This window comes from Molothrus aeneus, chromosome 3, assembly GCF_037042795.1.
Source record: "Molothrus aeneus isolate 106 chromosome 3, BPBGC_Maene_1.0, whole genome shotgun sequence".
In the NCBI taxonomy this organism is placed as follows: domain Eukaryota; kingdom Metazoa; phylum Chordata; class Aves; order Passeriformes; family Icteridae; genus Molothrus; species Molothrus aeneus.
Genome location: NC_089648.1, coordinates 107,300,771 through 107,323,775, shown reverse-complemented (window position 1 = coordinate 107,323,775; position 23,005 = coordinate 107,300,771). Strand labels below are relative to the sequence as shown.

General features: G+C 42.1%; 1 protein-coding gene across 2 annotated transcripts; it reads right to left on the bottom strand.

Annotated features, from left to right (window-relative positions):
* Positions 1–341: 341 nt before the first annotated feature.
* CYP39A1 (cytochrome P450 family 39 subfamily A member 1) lies at positions 342–22,690 on the bottom strand. 2 transcript variants are annotated; one of them, XM_066547569.1, is made up of 12 exons: positions 22,514–22,690; positions 15,816–15,951; positions 14,876–15,050; positions 13,161–13,310; positions 12,230–12,323; positions 10,653–10,751; positions 8,694–8,784; positions 7,670–7,803; positions 6,735–6,830; positions 4,802–4,890; positions 2,077–2,164; positions 342–1,367 (listed from the first exon to the last, which is right to left on the bottom strand). In XM_066547569.1, exons 1-12 carry the CDS (start codon positions 22,688–22,690, stop codon positions 1,296–1,298), a joined length of 1,401 nt encoding a protein of 466 aa, XP_066403666.1. In that variant the 3' UTR covers positions 342–1,295. The 2 variants fall into 2 exon arrangements, with proteins under 2 accessions (XP_066403666.1, XP_066403667.1); XM_066547570.1 differs by lacking the exon at positions 4,802–4,890.
* Positions 22,691–23,005: the final 315 nt, after the last annotated feature.

The window sequence follows — 23,005 nt, the reverse complement described above, 5'->3', positions numbered from 1 at the left end:
CAAGGGAATGGCTTTCAGTTATGGAAGAGACAGTGGAACAGCAATTAAGATTGCAACTCATACACAGTTAACCATTATGGGCTAAAATAAAAGTTGGATGAATCATTTTCCAGCCATATAAATCACTGAAGTTGTTCTATCCATCATGAAGGTAAGCCAACCATGTAATGAATTATACAATGTATTATTTTCCTATGCATGTTATTCCCATAGTTTATTCTGCTGTTCAAAGTCTATTTGTATGAGGGGATTTTTTTGCAAATACTTTTAAAATGATGAATAATTACTTACAAGACTAAAAATGCATGCCAGCTATTATTGTATATTGAATCTGACAGCAGTTAAAGTGTTGGTATCTGAACTTATTTGACAGCATCTTCAAACAACTTTTACTAGGTATTCTTTACAAGATTAAAAATTCTTAGATTTGTGCAATTTGTTCTATAACTCATGGAAGGGAAAGTAAAAGTGTTCTAGATAATAGACAATCAGTCTCATGAGCAGGAACAGCTTTCCTTGCAATCACTTTTTATTGGGAGCTAAACACGGTCAAACCTTCATTGCAAATTCATGCAAGGAACGATTCTGAATCCTGTGGAGCAAAATAAAGCTCAGCAGAAATTTCAGGTGCTCCAGTGGAACAGATCCCAGTTGCATTTTTTTCATTACAAATGTATTTTATTCGCAAGATGTCAGCACTGGTAGTAGGCAGAGCAGGCCACACCTTCACCTGCCCACTCAGGCAGTGACACACAAGTCCCCACAATTTATTAGGATGTGGACCTGATCCAGAGTCTCTGCTCAGACTGTCCTGGATTTTGTGCTCACCAGCACCAGGGAGCTGTTTGTTGTTACCATTGTGATTTCTTAGCATGAGGCACCAATTTGGCCTTGGTTTGAAGCGCCCTGCAGGAAGCAGTGACCTAGCCCAAGGGAGCTGCTTCTCTGCTGGTTCTGGCACAGCTTCCACACAGGATTTCCAGACACTGCAGCTTTTTGCCCTGAATGTTTGGTTGGTGAGTTTAGTATGTCAGATTTGCAAAGTCAGTGAGTAACTGGCCCACAAATTATGAATGCAGCAGGAGAGCTTGGACTGAAGCACTGGGAGGTGGGCAGCCAGGGGAGAGCACAAGTATGACTGCAATGGTTTGGCACAGCAAAATGTACAGCACTGAAAGCTGAAATCAAGAACTCTGCAGGCAGAGAAGCTGTCTGAAGATGTGGGATTAGGAAGCAGCTCAGTGGTCCATCCATCCAGCATGGGCTGGCAAAGAAAGGTCAGTGCTGCACAACTTTCATTCCCGGCATTTATACCGGACCTGTAATGGTGCCATAGGTTGCTGTGTCCCCACCAAGTGTAAAGGGCTCTGAAGAAAGAAGAAATTCAGAAAAAACACATCAGTTAGTTTAGTTAATGGAATTACCATTGTGCTTTAATCTTAAGATATAAGCATTCTTGCATCTTCAGTCTTAGAGAGCCAAGACCAAATAACAGTAATTATTTCTTGGCTTTGCCAAAGCCATTGAGTAGGGCCTACATGGTTAATTATTATTCCAGTCACTCTGTCAGGGTGACACATGAGCTCTTAAGAAACTCTCACAGTTTTGAATACTACTTTCAAAATATTCAAATAATGAAGTGGTGACTATGCCATTCTACCTTATGTGTAAAACCTTTCTGTGTCTCAATCGCTCATTCAGTCTTACTCTAATCATTTACCTTCCAACCCTGAATATGGAATGGAAGAGCACTACAAGTGTTACATCTGATTCCATATCTTTAAAGTATTAGTGATCTCCTTCCATATTTACCGGTTTTGTGAGCAACAAGTATCAAATCTCTGGTAATGTTTAGGCAACAATGAGACAAAACATTCTTGTAAGCACTTTGTTGTATTGGCACTAACTGGAATTGTGGGAATTACTCTGGATTTTCTGAGTTAAAACAAAGATACATGTTTTATAATACTCCTCTCAAAATTTATCTAAGCACAGTTGAGCATGGTTTTTCAGCTGAGCTTGATGAATGAAGGGTATAAAGATGGAGAATGCCTCACAAATGCATAGATCTCTTACCTCCTTTGGCACTGCATCCAACAGCACAAATTCATACTTGTACAGGAACAGCACAACCAACAGCTGGATTTCCATGATTGCAAACCACCTGCACGAAAAGGGAGGAAAGCATTGGCCCTCCAGACTGACCATCACATGTGTGTTATTATCAGGTAAGAAACAGGGTGTCTTCGACACATTTTACACTCTGTGCTTTAGTTCTGCCTGAAAGTTTATCTTCCATAGGAAAACTGCTGTAGTTTGGGTTTGTTGCTCATCAAAGAACACGAATGTGGCAGCTGCCTCTTCTTTCTCTGGTGAAACACTGGACTGACAGTATCCTTCTGACACCTATTTTAAACCAGTTCCTTATCATTATGGATTTTTCCACTGTATAAACATTTATGTTCTCCTAACACTTGCTGACTTGAAATAATTTCCTAGGAGTGAGAAGGCAGTCAAACAGAAAAGGCCATATGACTAATTGTGCTATATAAAGTTATATAATACAGCTGGGAGCCTGGTGACATCAGAGAGCAGTGACAGTGGGAGTTATTATTTAATGCGTCAGCATTAGGATGCAGTAGGAGACCCAAGGGCATGGTTTCTTTTTTCTGTAACACTCTCCCAAAGGTATTTCTTAGGCCAGAGATGATTTTGGATAACTGCAGGTGAAATCCTCCAGGCTACTGGTTTTTAAAGCTTGTGTGTACAAGAGCTTTCTGCATTCACCAGTGTGCACCTATGCCAGGTCATGGGATTACTCACTCGCAGAGTTTAGACACAAGTCTTAAATACCCAGTTAAAACAGTAATACCACCTTGCTCTTGTACAGAGAAATGCGGGGAAACCTGGATAAAAGAGCTATGGGGGAATTCACAGGGGAAGAGGCTACATGACCACACATGGAGTTGGCCAGGCAGGTGTGAGGGGAAGCTAAAAAGCCTCACAGACCCAAGGTAACTCCTGCAGAGCCACCAGGCTCTGCACATGGAGCCACCCTGAGCTCTGGAGTGGCTCTGGATCCCAGTGCTCGAGGGGACAACACACCCATGCAAGACAAGCACAGTCGCACAAGCAGTAATCATCTGCATTTTGGTTTGACCAAAGTAGTCAAACTGACATCAAATTTTTCTCTTAGGTAAAAAATATGGCACAGAAATGGCTTTTTGGAGCTCTTCCCACATCAGTTTGGTAGAATATTGGATAGCTAAGTTATTTACTAGCTTTCAGTTTGATTAAAGTAGCTTTTAATTTTATGCTGAACTTTTGCAATGGAGAAATTAAATGTTACATACATTTCATTTATAAACCTCATTACGGAAATAAATAAAAATGCACCTTAAACTTGAAATAGCATTGTTCCATTCAGTTGTATGAAGGTAATTTTCAACCTGAATCTTTGATACAACCCTTGATTTAATTTTCTTTTTTTTCAAGACCATCACATTATTCTTTTACAATTATTGCTGAAAAACCTGAAGGTATGTGTTACCATGTGGACTGCCAAAGGGTCTGAAAGGGCTTTTTTGTTTCTCAGCAAGAAAAAGATTCTCCATCTGTTGTGTGTGTAGAAATGTTATACTTTCCTCTCTAAACAAAAACTTATTTGAAAGATGTTATCAGAGTCCAGAGAACAGCCTGAACAAAGATATAGGTCAGGATACAAAACAAGCAGCTTTCAGAAACATTATTTTGCAGCTTTCCCTGTACCTACAGATGCCTCTTGTGAATTTTGCTGTTGCCCTTGCTAGGAATGAGGCTGTGCTCAGATTTAGCTCAGGAATGTGGTACAAGCCACCGAGGTACAGCAGTGAGTGAGCACTTCCCTCTGACAAGCCTAAATGGTGAGAGCAGTTTTATTCATTTTGCTCATGTCTTTAGTGCCTTCACAAAATTTATCTGGCACTTATCTCTAGCCTGCCATAGGGTGCAGATTGCAGAATGTGGGTCCTCTGTAACACCCTCCAGGTTCCTTGCTCCACATGGAACTCGAGGTAAAATGACTGGTCTTAAGGGTTCCAAGGAGACTTTTGTCTCGGAGGAGCTCAGGTTTTGAAGGCAGAGGATTGAGCACAGAGATGTTTGAACACAGGAACAAGGAGCAGCTGGCTCCCTGGGACTTTTTCCAGGAAGAGGGACAGCCGAGAAAACAGCAGAAGGAATGCAGGAAGTACCAAGACTGGCATTGCTGGAGGAGTGAAGTGAGACAGGATCTGCAATTTAAGCCATTCTACAATTCTGTGTGCCCTAATGCAAAGACCAGATTCAAACAGAGAGGAGCCAGTTAAGATACCTGAAGATCAGCAGAGATGTTAATGGCATTACAGAGAATGGAAAGAGTCTCAGACCTGACAAATGTTCTGTAGGTTTGTTTAGAACTGGTTTAAGGCAACCTAAATAACTGTGTCTGTAAAATGGTGTGTATGGAAGTGGAGCAACTCTCCTTTGATGAAAAGAAACCTCAGCAGGGGCAGAGCCAGGCTGAATTTCCTCCCTGGGTGGCGGGCAATATCCCTTGATACACTGGTCTCAGATTCTGCCTGTTCATTGTGACTTCACCTGTCTTTTCCAGGAATGAAACCACTTTCAGATCAGTTTAAACAAGGTGCAGATGGTTCCGAACATTAGGAGACTGACAAAGAGCAAAGCAAACATGTTATCTCCAAGAGTAAGAGAAGCCCAGTTCAAGAGAGTTGTTCTCTGCAGGGTTTGGGAATAAATAAACTCCAGCTGTTTCACTGACCTTCCTGGACACTGATGCTTCCCTCCTCCGAATGCCACAAAGCTGTCCAAGAAAGCATTCTTCTCTAAATTTGCCTCTTTCCAACGATCCTGTGGGAAGAAACTTTTTTTTTCCAAATCAGCCTTATATAAATAAAGCTTAACTTTATTTCTTCAGGCTAAAAATGACCTTGGACAGCTAATCCTCAACACAAAGTTGCACTAATACAATTTTTTTGCACTCAACCTGTTAGTATTAGAGTCTGGATCCAAAAGTCAACACTGGATCAGGGAAAGAAATGAGGGTCCCATTTGAAACATATTTAGGTGCCTTAAAATGCTGGAGAAGTTTTCAAAATTATCCCTAAAGCAGTTTTCCTATACCTCCCCATTTCCTAAATCCTGCATCTTGAGCTATTAAAATGCAACCTTCTCTTTTTAATTGTATCTACAAATGCAAATGTTCAACCAGTACTGAGGGAAGCCTCAGCCACAAAATTGTGTCACGACACACAAATAGTTCACACACATCTTGCACAGAAAAAACATTTCTAAGACAGGCAAATGCAAGGTCTACAAGCTTTAACTGGTGTAAGCCAGTGTGTGAGAAGATGAAAGACTCTCCACAAAAAACAGCTTGTCTGTACCCAAAGGGATCCCTGCTCCATCCTAAATTACTTTGAGAGGAAAGGGACTACACAAGGAAAAAGGCAATACTGACTGAAGTTCTGGTGGGTGACACTGAGAGAAGCACATCTCATGACTGCTGGGTGACAAACTGTACCAGCCTCCACGAACTCAGTGCTACTCTGCCAAGTAACACCCTGTCAAGCTTCTGGTGGTGAACTCCTCTGATGAAGCTGTCCCAGAGAAGACATCATCTTGCATTTATTTATTTTAGGGGGATTTTTTCAGCTAAGGCTGATTAGAGATTTCTGAGGAAGAAACCTGTCAGCATCAAAATCGAATAAAGAAGAAAAACAATCTCCGTGGTGATGAAGCAAGGTCATATATTTGGAATGACAATGTCCAAAGGGCACTCATCTATCCCTCTTGAAAAAAAGGTAGAGTTTCTAAAAAACAAGCTAACTTGCTCTTTAGAATAAAGTTACTAAAAAAAAGTAAGCTGCTGCATCAGAGTTTCAGCTTCAGATTTCAAAGAAGCAGGAATTGTTAAAAGGGATTTCAAATCAGGAAGAGTTTGCTAGAAGGGAAGTTTTGTTTAAATTACTTCTTGATGTATTTCTATAAAAAAGACAAACTGTTCTATATTAGATGGTGCTAAAAAGAGCAGTTACAAGCCTGCCCACACAGCCACCTGCAGTGGAATAATAATCAAGAAACTAGATTAACTACTGAATTAGCAGAGATAATACCTACGAGAAATCATCCGGCAGGGAGAGGAGAATACTTGGAATCACAGAATTGGTTAGGTTGGAAAAGACGTCTCAGATCATCGAGTCCAACATTAACCCAGCACTGCCAATCCACCACTAAACCACATCCCCAGCTGCCACACCTACACATCCCCTCCAGGGATGGTGACCATTTTCCTGGGCAGCCTGTTCCAATGCCTGACAGTGCTTTCAGTCAAGAAATTTTTCCTAATATCCAATCTAAATCTCCCCTGGCACAATTTGAGGCTGCTTCCTCTCATCCTATCAGCTCTTACTTGAGAGAAAACACTGACCCCCACCTGGCTGCAATCTCCTTTCAGGGAGTTACAGAGAATGGTAAGATCAGGATCAAAGTGATACTAAAGTACTACTATATTATCTGCAACATGTCACTAAATTTAAAAGAATTTTTTTCTTCCTACAGGCTCCTCCTTTATGTCCCTGTATTCGAGGCCATTCTCCAGCCAGATTTAAGCACATTTGTCCATATGCTTTATTGTAAAATAAGTGAAGGGAAGAAGAGGCAGCAAAATATCCACACTAAGAGTGACGACTTACAGGTTTGAACATTTCTGGGTCAGGAAAATATTTTGGATTCCGGTGCAACCAATATGGTGACAACATCAGCATGTCACCTGCAGGGATGGTGAAATTCTGAAAAGAGAAAAATCTCTAAGAAAAAAACTAAAAATCTCACAAACAGTCCCTCCTTGGTAGTTCTCGACCATCAGTAGAAGATCCTAAGTAAAGACAAGTGAGAGTGATAAAGCCATGGTGGCCATATTACATGTCTGAAGTTTCTTCTTGCTGCTGGTATTTTTTCCATAAAACCTAAACAATGGGGAAGTTGGAAAGATTATTTGTGTTGTAATTTGGGTTTTTTAGATATCAAAAGATCAGAAGCATTATTTCTGTCTTTCCTGCTTCTTGATTTATGTGAGCTGTTTTCTTTTTTTCTAAATATTTTGATAAATACTTCCTTCAATGCAAAGAAACTCAAAGGAAGCCTTCTATGACAGTAGATAGATTATACTGATAATTTGATCAGTAATCTTAAATAGTTATGAGCACTGATTCCTTAAGAGTGTGGGTTTTTTCCCCAAACATTTCTTTGCCAGATTCCTGAATGCTGACACCTTCCTTCTGAATGGTAGTGAAGAGGACAAAAAAGGAGTCTCATCAGTAACTAAAATGTAGATCCTTCTACTATTCTTGTGGTGTCTGATTCCTCTTTTATATGCCATTGTATCTCTAGTTCAATTCAATTCAATCTTAAATCAATTCAAAATTGAAGGCAAGACTGTGAGCCAGACAATCCAAACCACTCATAAATTAATGATGATAAATAAATCTATTTAAAAGAATATATATGTGAGGCTGGGGAATATCTCTATCACAATATCTGTAATTTTACCAGATCTATTGGGAAGACCCTTTCCAGACAAATCACACAGCATCCTTTGGGGGAAAAAAACCCCACAACCAAATCTCACCTTAATTCTAATTGGGTTTATGACTTTCTTGGTGATTGCACCTGGAGACCTCAGCCTTATGGCTTCCAAAGTGCACCATTTAATGAAAGGGATCTTCTTCAGGTCTTCCTCAGACACTTCCAGTTGATCTTTACCTGTTGTGGCATGAGAAAGAATACTTCACATAAACATTACATTCCATACTTGCTTTGATACAGGCTGGCATGTCTTGCTTTAGGACTGTGGGTGAAATACTTCAAGACTTCAAGAAGGGGCCAAACAAAGCCATGTTGGAAGTTAAAAGTCTTCAGAGTTTTTCTGTACTTTCATAGGATACTGCATGGAAATCTCAGGGACTGTAGGCACCAAGACAAGAAGCCATGGCTGAGCTCTTGGGCTCTGTTAACATTAGAAAATGAAACCAGGCCAGGGGAAAGGCTTCAGGAATTTTATTTATTGGTTAATTACTGACATGTTTTTTGATAATGTTTTGACCCATGTCAACAAAGACATGGGACTGCTTTTTGAGGGAAAGAGGTTACTGCTTTTTGAGGGAAAGAAATTACTCATGGGGGGTGAGCCATGCTGGAAAAATTTGCCTCTGATGACAGAAAAGAGAACAGTTCCTGGTCTATTTTTTAACCATGAATAGCTGTAACTCTGGTGAACAGCACACCATTAAAACCACCTGAACTGAAAGACCTCAACTATTAGGTACCTGGAAAAAGCACAAGACTGGGAAATACAAATCTAAGTTTAAGTGATAGGAATGAAGAAACAAGCACAGTGTTCTTTTCTGATAGGAACGAAAAGACAAACACATACTGTTCCTTTCCTACTTCCTTCTGCTAACATCAGAGATGTTTTTGCTTAGAAATACATCTTGAACATATATGAGCAAAGACCTGAGAGCTGTCTATGCTATCAGCAGCACCCTTAATTGGAACACTCATTATTCCCAGCCACTGACCAAGTGTGCCCTGTGCTGGTCCAACACAGGATAAATCACTTCCAGCTTCCAGAAGGACAAAATCACATTTATTACCTGCTTTGCCAAAAACAGAAGCCAGGTCTTCCATGACTTTCTTGTAAATGGCAGGATTAGAGAGTATGAAAGCAAGGGTCCAAAATGCAACCTAAACAGAGATGGAAATCCTTGAATTGAGGGACATGGAACAGAATAACAGCAAATCACAGAGGCAGGTGAAAACATTTGGACGTTTTTTGTGTGTGCCTGCTGTGGTTGAGATGCACGGGGAGCTGTGCTTCCTGGGTAAATCCATATCTAAGGGCTCAGCTCCTGGGAGATTATGTCTAGTCATCTGCTGTGTACTCATCTTTAGGGAACATTATATAGCTTTGGCCTTGAGCTTTGAAACACAGAATCCTTTATTTTCAAATAACTAGGTGTTAAATGAACTACTAAATCATCAATCATGCATGATTAGTTTTAGCTGCAGGAATGAAAGAAAAATAAATTCATACTAGCATTTGCAGAAACGAGGTTAAATAATTTGCAGGGCATTGTCATAGTGAGTCACACTAAAATGGGCAGGAAAAGTTTTAATTAACAGCAAAACAAGGAGTAGTATATCCCCTTCAGAAATAATTTGCTAACTGATTATGCAATGAAGTTGAAAATCAAGAAACTTAGGAAAGGAGAAAATCCTCTTAAGCAGGATGAAACCAGAAGGACTGGCAGCAGTGCCAGGAGTCTCTCTCCTCTTGCTGAGCTAGCGGGAGGTGCAGCCTGCACACAGATCTGGTCGTGGGCCATCTGTGCTGGTGAGGGATGAAACTCTGACTGTTATTTCCCAAACAGACTGACATGGATGCAGCCCTCCTTCTGAAAAGCAAATCTTGTAGCTTAGCCTTCCTGTACAGCATTTGGACACTGTGGCTTCTCTCCATGGGCTAAGAGGGGATAACTGAATTGTTTTAGATAAAAGGGTTTAAAGTGCTTGTAAAAAATGCCCTTGGAAGGTGAAAGGCCTTTTCTTTCGTCATTTCATTCCCCAGAACAGTGGTTGTTACTATTCTGAGGAACAGAAAAATATCTGTATGTCTATTTACAGCTGAATATTACAGAAGTAAGTGTTGTGGAAGGAATGTCAGTTATCCTGATAACAGACAGCAGGCTATGCCTCCCACTTATGCCAACACGTGAATCCACAGAAACCTCACTGAAATGGATGAAATTCCCTTAGGCTAAACTGCAGTAATATCCAATCTCCAAAAAACATAGATATATCCGTTAGGGGAACATATAAAAATAACTCACTATCATGTTTTTCTAAATCACATCTGTAATGGACATAACTGTGCTGGAAAGAGCTTAGTAGTCATGGTAAATAAAGGATGTTTTTGCTGCTATGGATTTTTCATCTGAGAAATTCCTGTAAATGTCTTTGGTCAGCCTAAGCTGTCTTAGATATACTGGGCTTGTTAGCATACTTATATCAGTATCATTAATCCAGCAAATCCTTTTCTAACACAGACAAAACTTAACAGCTCTAGAATCAAACTATTGCTTTTCTTCCACTGGCATTTGTACAGCAGATTTCCCAAAAATGAAAGAGAAAAAATCACTTGAGGGTTTACACACAGATGAAGTTACTCTATATTATGCTTTTGATATTCTTTACAATTGGTAACACCAGGGTATCTGAAATAGTCTTTTCTATAATACAGCCACAGTGCTTCAAAACAGAGTTAAATGCTCTTCACAGCTTAGGACTGTGATCTTAATAGCTGTGAGGCTTATGTTCCTGAAATGTTATGACAGGGGACAACATAATTTCGGAAAAATACAAGAAGAGCTTTTCTTGTCATTGCTTCTGTGACATTGCAGCCTGGGTATATTTGTAGTGATGCATGTGGGCGTGATAATCCTTTCTTTGGAATCCATGGAGTGTGTGTGACCTCTGCTTCAAAGCCTTTCCTCCCCAAATCCAGGCTTTGGAGCAGGAGAGAGAGAAGGTGTTTCTGCAGCTGATGTACTTACAGGCACAGCATTTGCTTGGGCAGCCCAGAGCATCAGGAGACCATAGTTGGGAGCTAGATGTTTTCCCTGCAAGTTATCCAGGAGATGTTGTAGAAGTGTCTGTTAAAAATAAAAGAAAATAATCTGTATTTCCAAGAATATATTAAAATGTAGTTTGGGGCAGGGGCTACTCAGGCAGGGCAGAGCTCAAGGACTAGCTTCTCAAAGAGAAGTAATGTTAGTTATGGCTTTTTTGGAAGGCACAATGTAGAGATGACAGCTATTAAAAGAAAGTGAAACTCACAGAGGCAGAGGGCAAGGAGAACTCAGTGCACCACATGAATTCCTCCTGAATACTTTCACTGCTTTCCATTTCCTTAAAGTTTTAGAGGAGTGGGTTCCCTCAGTCCCCATTGTTGCTTGTATGTGAAAGAAAGGAAAAAAAATCTCTAATACCTTCTCTACACCTCTGCTTTAAAGAAGCTCAAAATGGGAATGAGCCAGCTGAACAAATGGAAATGAAGAAAATGTTCTCTCTGATCATGCCCAGAAGGTGCTTCTTATGAAGAGATGGTCTGACACATCAGCAAACTCCTTAGTTTCAGGCACCTTGTTGGTGACCTAAGCAGTGACTTCAATGGGCTGATATTTGGAACTATAGCAACTGTTTAATGTTCTAGGATCAGCTTTTGTTTACAGTATTTCCCTAAATGCAGGGCAACCATCCACTTGAGGCAAACCTTCCTGCCTACTTTTCAGAGGGGAAAAGGCCAATCTTGAATAAAAAAATTGCTGATTTTTTCCAAATTCCCATCCAACCTAAGACATCAAGTTTGTGCTGCCCACTTCCTGCACCTTCTTTACCTACCACCAGCTCCTCTCCAGCCTTCTCTTTCTTTCTGCTGATCTGGTTTATTTTATTAAATAAATGGCAGTATGTAAAGCTTTTGAAGTCTAAATAAAACCTGTTTTGTTTAATGATCTGTCCTACAACCATTTGGTAGATCAAAATTCCCAGGCCAGTCTGCCGTCACATTTGTCAGCCCTATCGGCAGAATTCCTGCCAGAGCTCAGGAGAATAACCAGGGGAACAACTTATCTCAGCTTTGACACAATCAATATTTAGGGTACTTGGCTCCCAAGCCACTAATCTGCTATTTTCTACCAGTCTGGCTGTTGAAGGATCTGCTCACTCTACACCAGGGTTTATAAATAGCACACGTAAGGTTCTGAAGTTTCACAGCACGGTGCCCTCAATGGAACAACTGAAGGGTCTTTCTCTCACCTCTTTCAACTGCTCACTGCAGCGTGGTACTGCAGGCTGGGGATGGGTCATAGCTCTGACCCCTTGCCTTAAAATTCCCCAGGGAAAGATGTTAATTCTCAGAATTGCTTGAAAGGAACTAAATGGAGGAACAGGAGTCAAAGTTATGGGTCTGTCCTACTGCAGGTGACAGCAATACTGGAACATTTGGGTATAGCTATAAAAGCTGACATATTTGACTTATTTCTTCCAGTACTGAAGTAATTCCTGCCCTCCATTGCTTCAGTCAGAATATACAACAAAGTCATCTCATTTCCTAACCTCGGATGTTTACCTTGGATGCGGTCTCTGAAGGGTTGGTCCTCTCAGCATCCAACACTACTTTCTCAAATAATTTTAGAAGCCATTTTTTGGATTTAGACCAGTTCCTGTAAAGAAAAGCAACAAACAAGAAGCACTGAACTGAGGCAGCACAAACCAACATTTCCTTTTCCATGAGAAGCCCTCCTTGGGTTGTTTTCCAAAAGCCCCTGGGCAGCAGTCAGCTGATGAACAGCCAAGTGATGACTGGCATGAGGAACAGCACATCCAGGGCCTTCACCTTGGCCAGATCTCCTCTTGCAGCCAGGACCTGGGACTGCAACACTCCTACATTTTTATACCTTTTTATTACAGGTTTTCATTGGTGATTTGGACAGACTGCTTAGGGCAATCTTTTAAAGAATGATATTCTTGAAGAAAATCAAGGCCATTTTTTAGAGCATCCTCAATTCTTTCTGAAGGAATTCTGAGGTGCTAAAGGTGCAATGATGGCCCTGAGAGCACTGACACTGTCTGGAAGCCCCTCCTCAGGGTTTAGGTGTTTCCACCCAAGGTCAGTTCTGTGACAGTGCAGACATATAACCTGGGACTGGTATTGGGAAAACAGCTGAAGTGTGGAAAAGAGCAGAAAGACACCTCATTGGAGGCGCCCTGAGCTTGGGACTCACATTTAGGCTCAGGCCTTTGCTCTTTACCCCATTCTGCCACTCCCTGTCAGGTCCAAGCTCACCTAAGCCAGGTTATTTCTGCTTTATATCAGAAAATGCACAAGACAAGGTCAGAACTTTTTTGAAGCACTTAGCTAAAAACCTGCTTCACTTGAGGGCATACCATCAGTATAAACTGGGCATCATCTTCCAGGGGAAATGTCTCCCATGGCTGACACTGCAGCAAAATAAATGTCTGTAGTGGGTACACCACATTCATCATCTCTGCCCCTTTACCTCAGGAAGCACTCAGGCATCTGAGAAGCATATTCAAAGTCCTCATCATACTTCTGAAAATGCTCTTCAAACTCCTTGATTTCACTCGGACTGGTTGGGCAGATGCCCTTCCCAAACAGGGTGTTCACCACTGCAGGATACATGACATGCCTGCAAGGACAAGATGTCCAAGACTTAGGGGCCACAGGAAGCTGTTGCAGCAGTTTTAGCATGCTGGATTGCCCACCCTGGAAGCTGTGGGACTCAAGGGTCACACCAATATGGAAGGGCTGGCACAAGGCTCACACCTCAGCCCCCCACTTATTTCAGATTTTAAACAGAGGCAGGAGACTCACAGACCTCAGGCTGGTCTTCTACACATGGCTGAACTTCACCTGCTAGGGTTTGGTCACTCGAGTAGGAGCAGAAAGGCTCTGGCCACCGAGGTCCCCTTCTCCCCATAAACCACCCCTCTCATTTCAGTTTGACCCACATGAACCTTCTGGGCATTGCACAAACCCCTCTGGACCAAACATCCTGAAACATCCTTCCTCTGGCTGCAGCTTTCCTGGGCAGATAATGCTTTTCTGGTTTCTTTTCATCTCACTCTTTCTTGCTTTCTCCTCTGTTATCCTGCAAACTCTGAGCTCCTTCCTCAGACCCTTCTCCTGTACTCCAGGAAACTCTTGTGCAGCCTTTGCTGTGTCCCAGATGCTGCTAAATGAGTATTTCAGGGAACAGTGCTCACTTTTCTGATAATAAGGAAGAGGGGGCCATCTGGTGGCTCTATGGATTTCATTTGGAGACAGCTAAATAACAATTATTCAGTGTTGTATTCCAATACTTTTGCTTTGCCTTGTTTAGCAAAACAGAACCAATCACCCCCTACAAGATTTCAAAGCCCCTCTCCCCCACATTTTTCCCAGTTAATCCAAATTGCAGTAACTGGAGTGAGAGGTGCCAAGTGATTTAACTGCACTAACAGCTGCATCTTACTGTATAATGCAGGAAAAGGCAGCAAAAGACAATGTGAATGTGAGTGTTAGAAAGAGGTCCAAACCAAAGGCAGTATCTGTCCCCATCCCTGGGAGTCTTCAAGGCCAGGTTGGATGGGGCTCTGAGTGACCTACTCCAGGGGAAGGTGCCCATGGCAGGGGATGGAATAAGAGGATCTTTAAGAATCCTTCCAACCCAAACTATTCTATGTTTCCATGAATATTCAACTTGCAGTACAGATGGACAGACAAGATACAGGTGTTCTCCCAGATAATCAGGAAGAAGAAAGAGTTAAAAGCTTTGTTGCTGTCACATGAAACAATTTTTTTTAACGTGAAGGTCTGGCAGCCAAGTCAGTTGCAGAAGGTCATAGTTAAGCTTCAAGCTAAGCTTGGCTCAAACATGGAAATTTCTCATCCTGCAGAAGATTAAGCATTTTTTCTAAGTTCTTTAGAAATAATGTGAAGCTTTTATCCCATCTTTTGGGAAACAGGGTTTGTTGGAACATGCTGTGTTTTCTTTTTTCTTCCAAACAGGCAGTTCAGACGCTTCTCCTAACTGGGAGAAACACCTTTACATGAAACCCTGTCCACTCTGTGAGCCACTTTGAAACCATGAAGCTCTGATGAGCATCCTGACAAAACTTTTGTAAGACTTTTGAGCTCCAGCTGCTTTACAGAAATATTTCCCTTCCATGTAGGACACCCCTGAGTTAGAGATGTGCTGCAAAACTCCCTTACCTTACCAGGTCATTGAGGTCGCCCGTGCCCTCTGTGCCCAGGTGAGCCATGTGCTCATGGAGCTCCTTACACAAAGTGCCTGAGAACATGTGCAGGTTACTGGGACTCATCTTCCCCTTCATCATGCTGTAGAGGTTACCATGGTTGTCATAAAATGCTTCTGCAGGAACAGAGACTAAATACAAAATGAAACAGAAACGTTTTTGGAAGTAGATTTTTCACTGAAAGATAGAGTGAACATTTTTACACTTAACTTCTAATTTAAATGCCTTAACCCTAATTTTCCCAAAGTAAAATTCCCTGGAAGCTTCCTTGTAACCTTGCAAAGCTTTTGGTAATGGCTCTGCTTCTCCCAGTCTGTGTAACATCTTCCTGCCTCGTGAAGCTTCAGTGCCAGAACCAACAATCCAGAGATTTCCCCCCAGTGGGATGTACAGAGATGTGCAGGCACACCACAAAACTGAACGAAGTGAAAAATCCCCAGTTTGTGTCTCCATGCTATGGAAGTACATCCTCATAAACACCTCATCCTATTCTAATGACTGCTGTACTACTGTGTAGCAACTAATTATTGCTGCAAGCTGATTTTCCAGTGAAGTGATAGGATTACCTACAATTGCTCTTAACAAGGGACATGCATGTGGGGCATCCAGCCACGGCAAAGGACCTGATCTCAAACTGGGGTTGCTGGATGGTGAAAATAATAACATTTCCTGGATCAGAAACTTCTGATTCCTTGAGACTGAATCCAAATCCCTCAGCTGGTTTACAGTACTGGGTCATCATGGAGAAACTGAATTTCACCATTTCACATCATGGTCATGGATTAAAATAAGCATTTAAGGCATGATCAGAAGCCAAGAGGCTTTTGGTTGGGATTTAATGTTCCTGGGTAACTAGATTTGGTTTCCTTTTTAAAAAAGAGACAGGTCTCAGTTACCTGCATTCTTGACAGCTTGCTGTACTGCCTGTTCAAAATTTAAGTCTTCAGATTTAAAAAATATTTCAGTTCCTTCTTCCTCAGTCACAAAAGTGAACCGTTTTCCCAGAGCAAATATTGTGAACACAGGTCCATGCTGGAACAAAGAAAGATTTCCTGTCAGTACACTGTTAACACATTTTGCAGGAGCCCCAGCACGACTTCAGTGCTGCTGAGAGGTCAGGAGGGAGGACCTGGTCATTCCTGCCCTCTGCACACCTTGGCTCAGAACTGCACAGGATGAACATGAATCAGATCAAAACTTGCAGACTTATGACCAGAAGGGAATGTGGTAAGTGCCTGACCTCTTGCAGAGTAAAGACATTTCTTCTCTTAAATTAACACTTTATATTTGAATTACATTGTAGCTCAAGCAATACAACCTACGTGGATTTAGAGAACTCAAGGTATGGGTTATCTTCTGCATACTTTGGCTGCTACAGCAAAGTACCAATACTGTAAAAATCCATAATCCTACAATTTCAGTCTACATTGTTTTAGCAAAAAGTCCACCCTCCTGCATATTTTTAATATTTCAGGTTCCTTTCCTTTCCTTTCCTTTCCTTTCCTTTCCTTTCCTTTCCTTTCCTTTCCTTTCCTTTCCTTTCCTTTCCTTTCCTTTCCTTTCCTTTCCTTTCCTTTCCTTTCCTTTCCTTTCCTTTCCTTTCCTTTCCTTTCCTTTCCTCTCCTCTCCTCTTCTCCTTTCCTTTCTCCTTTCCCTTCCTCCCCCCTGTCCTTTCTCCTAATACCAATGATTTCTTTCTTGTAGAGATTAATATCAAAATAGCTAACAACCTTTGAGCAGAACAGATTGATGTTCATGAAAGGTTTGTGATGCCATAAATCATAACTTCATCTTCCCTTAATCTAATATCCTAGACCCTTCTTGAAACTTCTAGCAATAGGAATTCAATTCTGAGTTCCTACATTGTCAAAATGATCACTGATGTTTGTAAATACTCTAAACTAGAAAACAAATGTGTAATACCTTCTGTCTGTCAGATGTAGGCATATAAAGATCATTCTACCTTGCTCACATTATTTATGCCATTGACTTTAACCATTTCTTTTGCTGTTGGTGTCTCTAGTGTAAATCCTGCTTCAGCAAAAGCTCTTTGAAGCCAAGGAGAAGATTCCTCCTGGCCTCAGTTGAATTTTGATTGTGTCCTTCAACTGCAAATTATTAAAGAAAGAATGACAGTTCAAACTCTCTGGGTGATAATAAATAAAATATTGTTTTAATAACAAGTGTTCAAGGCCAGGTTGGATGAGGCTTTGAGCACCTGTCCACTGGCATTTGTCCCTGCCCATGGCAGGAGGTGGAACAAGATGAGCTTTAAGGTCCCTTCCAACACAGACCAATCTGTGATTCTGTGACTCTGTAATAGCTGAACTTCTAAGATTGCTTTTTGATGTCCATGTCCTCATCATCAGTCTGGATAAAAATCAGTGAATTTGTACCATGCTTAAAAATTTGATGTTTAAAATTTTAAATTAACATTAAAATGTACTTTAATTAATTTTAAAATAAAATTAAATTTGAACTAATAGCAGCCTGCAATAACACTTAATTATTCAATTAAGGTCACACTCAATTAAAGATTGGAACACTTTATTTTAGGTGATTACATGTGAGCAAGATGTCTGAGTTCCCATAATAGACAACAGAAATCAAGTCTGTGCAGTCAGGGGATCCCAAACACCAATTCACCAGACCATCTCCTGCACTCCTGTTTTTGGAGGGAGCTGAGCTGCCCTTGGACTCCACTGACAGCACTGACTACATGTCCAGAGACCATCCTGGTAACCTGCAAACACCCACACAACAATCTAGGTTTGAATCTCATCCAACTTCCTGCAATCTATTTAGAATCATTAAAATTAGACCAATATTTAACAAAACTGAAAAAAGAAAACTCCATAGATGACCTTCTCCAGAATAAGTCAGCCTCACAGAGCAACACTGTCATGGCAGATATTCAAACAAATCTTTCAGAAAGCAGAATTTTGTGTCCAAATAAATATGACATTTGATGAATGCAAAGCAAAATTAAACTACTAAGAGAGGTTTGAGAATCAAACTAATAAAGGCAATCTGCCTCCCCAACAACAGAGACTTTTCCAAGCATGCCAGATGCAGGAAGTCTCCCAGGGTGCTGCTGAGCCTGATAAACACTCAAGGTGTAAGGAAACCAAGTGGGGAAGGAACCTGAGTTAGGGATTGCATCAGTGTAGGACAAGTCCCACCTTGGAGCCTTTCACTGAGTGATGGAGTGAGACCTTGTTTTGAAGGAAGTATTGAGCAGAATAGACTTAAACAAGTTCTAGGTAAAACAGTGATAAATATTTCAATTCAGAACTCTTGAGGAATTAAAATAAGAAGTTGCAGAACTCCCTACTGTGATCTGTTAAATCATCCTCAGCAACAGGAGGATGGACAGGCAAACGTAGTGCCAGAAGGACCTGGGAAGCCTCAGAGTCATTTTGGTACTCAAAAAATTACAGTAAGCATTATTAAAGATTGGAATTAGTAGTGGATAAATAGGATGTACTGCAAAAGAGCCCAGTACAGCTTTTAGGGAGACATAAGGTTGTGTGGTGTTAGAAGTATTTTCTAATTCATTCTTTGGAAGAAGAACTAAAATTTTACTCATGATCCGGAGTCATTTGAGAGTCTAAAAAATGAGAAGACCTAGAAATATCACAGAAGAGGGCTTAGAATAATGACACTCTGAAATGACTCCAAAATCTATTATGCAAGTGCTAATAAATGGCTTCAAACTATAAGCAAGTAGGTTTGCACTGGATATTTGGGAGAAATTCTCTACTGTGAGGATGGTGAGGCCCTGGCCCAGGTTGCCCAGAGAAGCTGTGCATATCCATCCCTGGAATTGTTCAAGAGCAGGTTGGACGGGGCTCTGAGCAACCTGGGATAGTGGAAGGTGTCCCTGTTGTGGCAGAGGGGTTGGAATGAGATGATCTTTAAGGTTCCTTCCAACCCAAACAATTCAATGATAATTAATCTGGAGCTCTTATCTTGCTAGGAAAGGAGAGGAAAAAGGACAAGAAACATCTAAACCCATCCTGTGCCTGCATCTTTAATTTGTGTTTCTGCCCATTCCATCTCAGCAGGATATTCTGAGACAGTCAAAGTCAAAGGGATGGACAACATGCATGAATATTTGAATAAAAGGAGATTAAGTGAACTTAGATCCCAGGAAAAGAGGAAAAGATAATCATTATTCTCAGTTCCTCATAACGTAAAAACTAATGGGCTTGAGATTAGGAGTTAGATGATTTAAAAACAGACAGAATATTTATATAAGTCATGATTAAATTAAGGATTCACTGCTGTGCATTGCTGTGAAGCCAAATTTATACACAGGGTAACAAAAGAGACTAGGTCAAATCATATAGATGCAAATTCCAGCCCAGCAAATCCCTAAACCAGGAGCTGGGAAGAAAAAGCAGGAGGCTACAAACTCTCACCTGGGCGTGCTCCTTACACCCTGTTACAGAGCATCACCTAATGGCTGCTGTCCCAGGCAGACACCTGAATAACCAAACTGTTCATCTGTCAAAATGTGCAATTACATTGATGTTACACTGCAATAAAATCAGCTCCTGGAATGCACTTGTGTTATGGGAAGGTACCAATGGAGTGCAGGCTCTGCTGCCAGCACTGCACCCAGGTTACTGCTCTGGAACAGCTTTTAAGGACACTCCACAACATAGAGAGATATAGAAAGAAAAAAAAATCCTTTTAGGATTTATTGCTTTCACTCATGAAAGCAAATTTTTTTCCAAAGATTGGGAAACACTTCAGTGCCACAGTAAGAGACAGATTCAAGCCTAAAGAAAGTAACACACCAGAGAAATAAAAACTTCAGAATTATGTTCTCCAAAATCCCAAAGGAAATCAGGGAAAGAGTCAATCTCCCCAGGGGCACTGACAGGGAGCAACCACTCTCAGCTGAGACAGCTGCATTGCACCAAGAGCTCTGCTGGGAGCACTGGGTGTGCACACACACAGGGTCAATGCCACGTCCCCTCTCTAGCTCAGGGACTGCAGCATTTTGGTCTTTTACACCTGGGACCAGTCACAGACCTTCAGTGACTCAGCTGTGGACACTGAGTATGCAAATGCTCCACCAGAAGCCTTCTCCAGCCTGCTCCTCTCCAGGTGTCCCTTGCAGAGTAACCCAGTGAGGCATCCCTCACCCAGGCACACACAGAAAGGCCAACAGTTCTGGGACACAGCAATTCAACACTGTCTCTGAGAGGGATGTGTGGATCCCACAGGTCCCTACAACAGTGCACAGCAATCTCCTGGGTTTAACTGAACTTCTCCTGTTAGCTTTATTAGCAAACTGAGGAGAAGAATTTGAAATTTCTTACTAACTCTTACCACATTTGCCAGGAGAACTGGGGAGCCACACCCTTTGAACCCCTCATTAAGCAGATCACCCTGTATTTTATGGGGCATGGTGGTTCTGGTTATTTCCTGTCCTTTCCAGACTGCTACAAAACTTATCTCACCAGGCAGCTTTAGGAGGAAGAGGTGGTATCTTTTATTAGATGAAAGATTAAATATTTTATTAGAGCAGGGGAACTTTCTTTTCTTAGTCCCAATGATGACACAAGGGGGAAAGGAGACAATTCTTCCAGCCCACGTGTTCTTCCGTGGGAGGAAAATAGAAGCAGCAAACTCCAAGCAAAGGGCAGGCTGGAAGCAGTGGAACTTTACTGTGTTACCCAGAACTTGAGAGAAAAAACAGTGAAGGATAGACACAAAAGGAATTAAGGAAGAAAGGAGTTAAGAAAGACATGAGTGTCACTTTGACAGTCTGAAGGATTAATCCAGAGGAGGAATTGCAAGAGTCTCCCCTGAAGATAATGACCTTGCAGAGATGAGGAGGTTTCACACTGCCTAAAGCCTGAGTCTGTAACATCTTTTAGGAGGGCAGCTCATACTAAGGACACTTAACCTTGTTCTGGCAGTATCAAGGAGCCTGGAATTATTGCAGATGTCTTTTGCAAGCCCTGTAGTGCCTGTTAATGACACCTTTGGCAGCAGCACGTGTTTGGTTTGGCTGTGCTCTCCAACAGTGCCTACTCTTTTAAAAGGGAGCAGGCAGGAAAAGACTTATTTTTCCTGGCCTCAGCACAGTGTGCCAGTGTGGGAGGTGGGAAGGGAGGGAGACCTTCAGTGCCTGAGGAGGGTTTAAGGAGAGGAAGGGGACAACAAACAAGTGGCCTTCCTCAGAGGCAGGGAGACTGTCAGGGGATGGTGCTGCAGGCAGGTGGCCAGCCTGGGAGGGATGGATGGAGACATCCCCCTTGGCCCAGGGGGAGCACAGGGAGAGGTCAGAAGGAGCTGCTGGATTAAAAGTCAAAGGAAAAGCCCTACCAGCAAACACACAATAAAGGAAGAGATGTAACAAAGCCTTCTCTTCCTTCTTTGCTTTGAGTTTTCAGCCATTGAAAATATTTCTTGTTCTAGTTCCTGTCCCAAGAAAACCAGACGTTTATAAAGTCCTTCAGGTGTTCCTGGAGTGTGCAGAGGTGTCAGCAGCTGCCACAGCATCAAACTGGAGCCTACAGGGTCTCCAGGCAAACACCAAAATTAATTAACCCAGAGCCAATGAGCGTGCATTTGCACAGATGAAAGCTACAGCAAAGACACGGTAATATAAAATTTAAACTGGCCTGTGAAGCACAGAGAAGCCAAGAAACTCCAGATCATACCTCTAAGCTTACCCCATGATGCACCTAATGTGCTTTAATACAAGATTGACAGCTCTTGTTGTTCTCAAAGATCAGATTTAATCCTCTGCTTTAATACCATGAGTTTATAACAATACAAAAGAAATACAAATATGAAATCTAGCAGTTCAAAATGAAAAAGTAATGGGATCCACTATTTATTGATGTGGTGTTGGTTTTTTTTTTTTTCAAATTTCAGGATGTAACAGTGGTTTCATTTTTAGCTAGTTTTTGCAAGTAGTGAGGCTGTGTGATCCTTCAGCATGGAACACTCAAGGCTGATGACACTGTAGTAGCAGGTGATATAATCCCTGAATGAAAGTGGGAAACTGGGGTTTATGTCAGTTATTATTAAATATCTAGAAATTAAGAATCTGATCTCTTTCTATCCGACAGACACAGAAAAAGAAATTCAAGTCCAAGGGGTAAATCCTGACGTCTATGTTTAGTTAAGATTTTTAGGACAGAAAATTTTATCTGCCAAGCACATCTGTGTGTTGCTTGAATGCTGAGGGACACCAGCTGGTGCTCAAAAATCTCACCTAACTTTAGGCACGTAAATAAGTAGTTTGCCGGTCCCAGCACTTGGCTTAGAGCTTTCCACATTATCTGAAACCAAGATTTAACACACAGCCAGACTGCAAAAGCAAAACGGCAGAGGTCCAAACAGGATGATCACAGCACAGAGATCGTGCCTGGATCAGATCCACAACTCACCAATGCCGCTGGCACTAAGCCGATTCTTCACCATTTAAATGTTCCTGACGTTATAAAACGTGACAGGAAAGGGCAAAACTGAACGCAGGAGTTTCTGCTTGCCTTTCCCCTTGCAGGCAGCCACCCTGAGCACGCACCCACGAGCAGGCAGGCAGGCAGGCCAGCACACGCATTACCTTGTTCCTGGCTCGCTCTATAAACTCCAGAGGAGCTTTCCCGAACTGAAACGCAGCTCCAAACCAAGGGATCCAGCTCCTGATGCAAGGAGGGGAGCTCGGGTTTCTCAGCTGAAACAAAAGAGCCTTGACAATGAGGAGTCCCAGGAGCGCTGCCAAGAGCACAGCGAGATCCATTTTGCCTCTCGGCCGCCCGTCCCGGCCCCGGCCGCTGCTCCGCCTGCCGCAGCCCCGGCATGGCCGCGCTGGCCGCGCTCCGAGTTCATCGTCTCTGAGCGGCCCTGCCAGCCGAGCGCTGCCACGGGGACAGCGGGAAAACCCTGAGCAGCACAGGGCACCAGCCCTTGTTCTGTTAAAGGCAGAGCCAGTTCTGATCTGTTCTGGGATGAGGACCAACTGTGCTGCTTGCAAAACCTAGATATTGCTGTTGGCAAAGCCTTGGACTCTGCACCGGTTGCTGGAAGGCCACCCGGGCAGCCAGGGACACGGCCA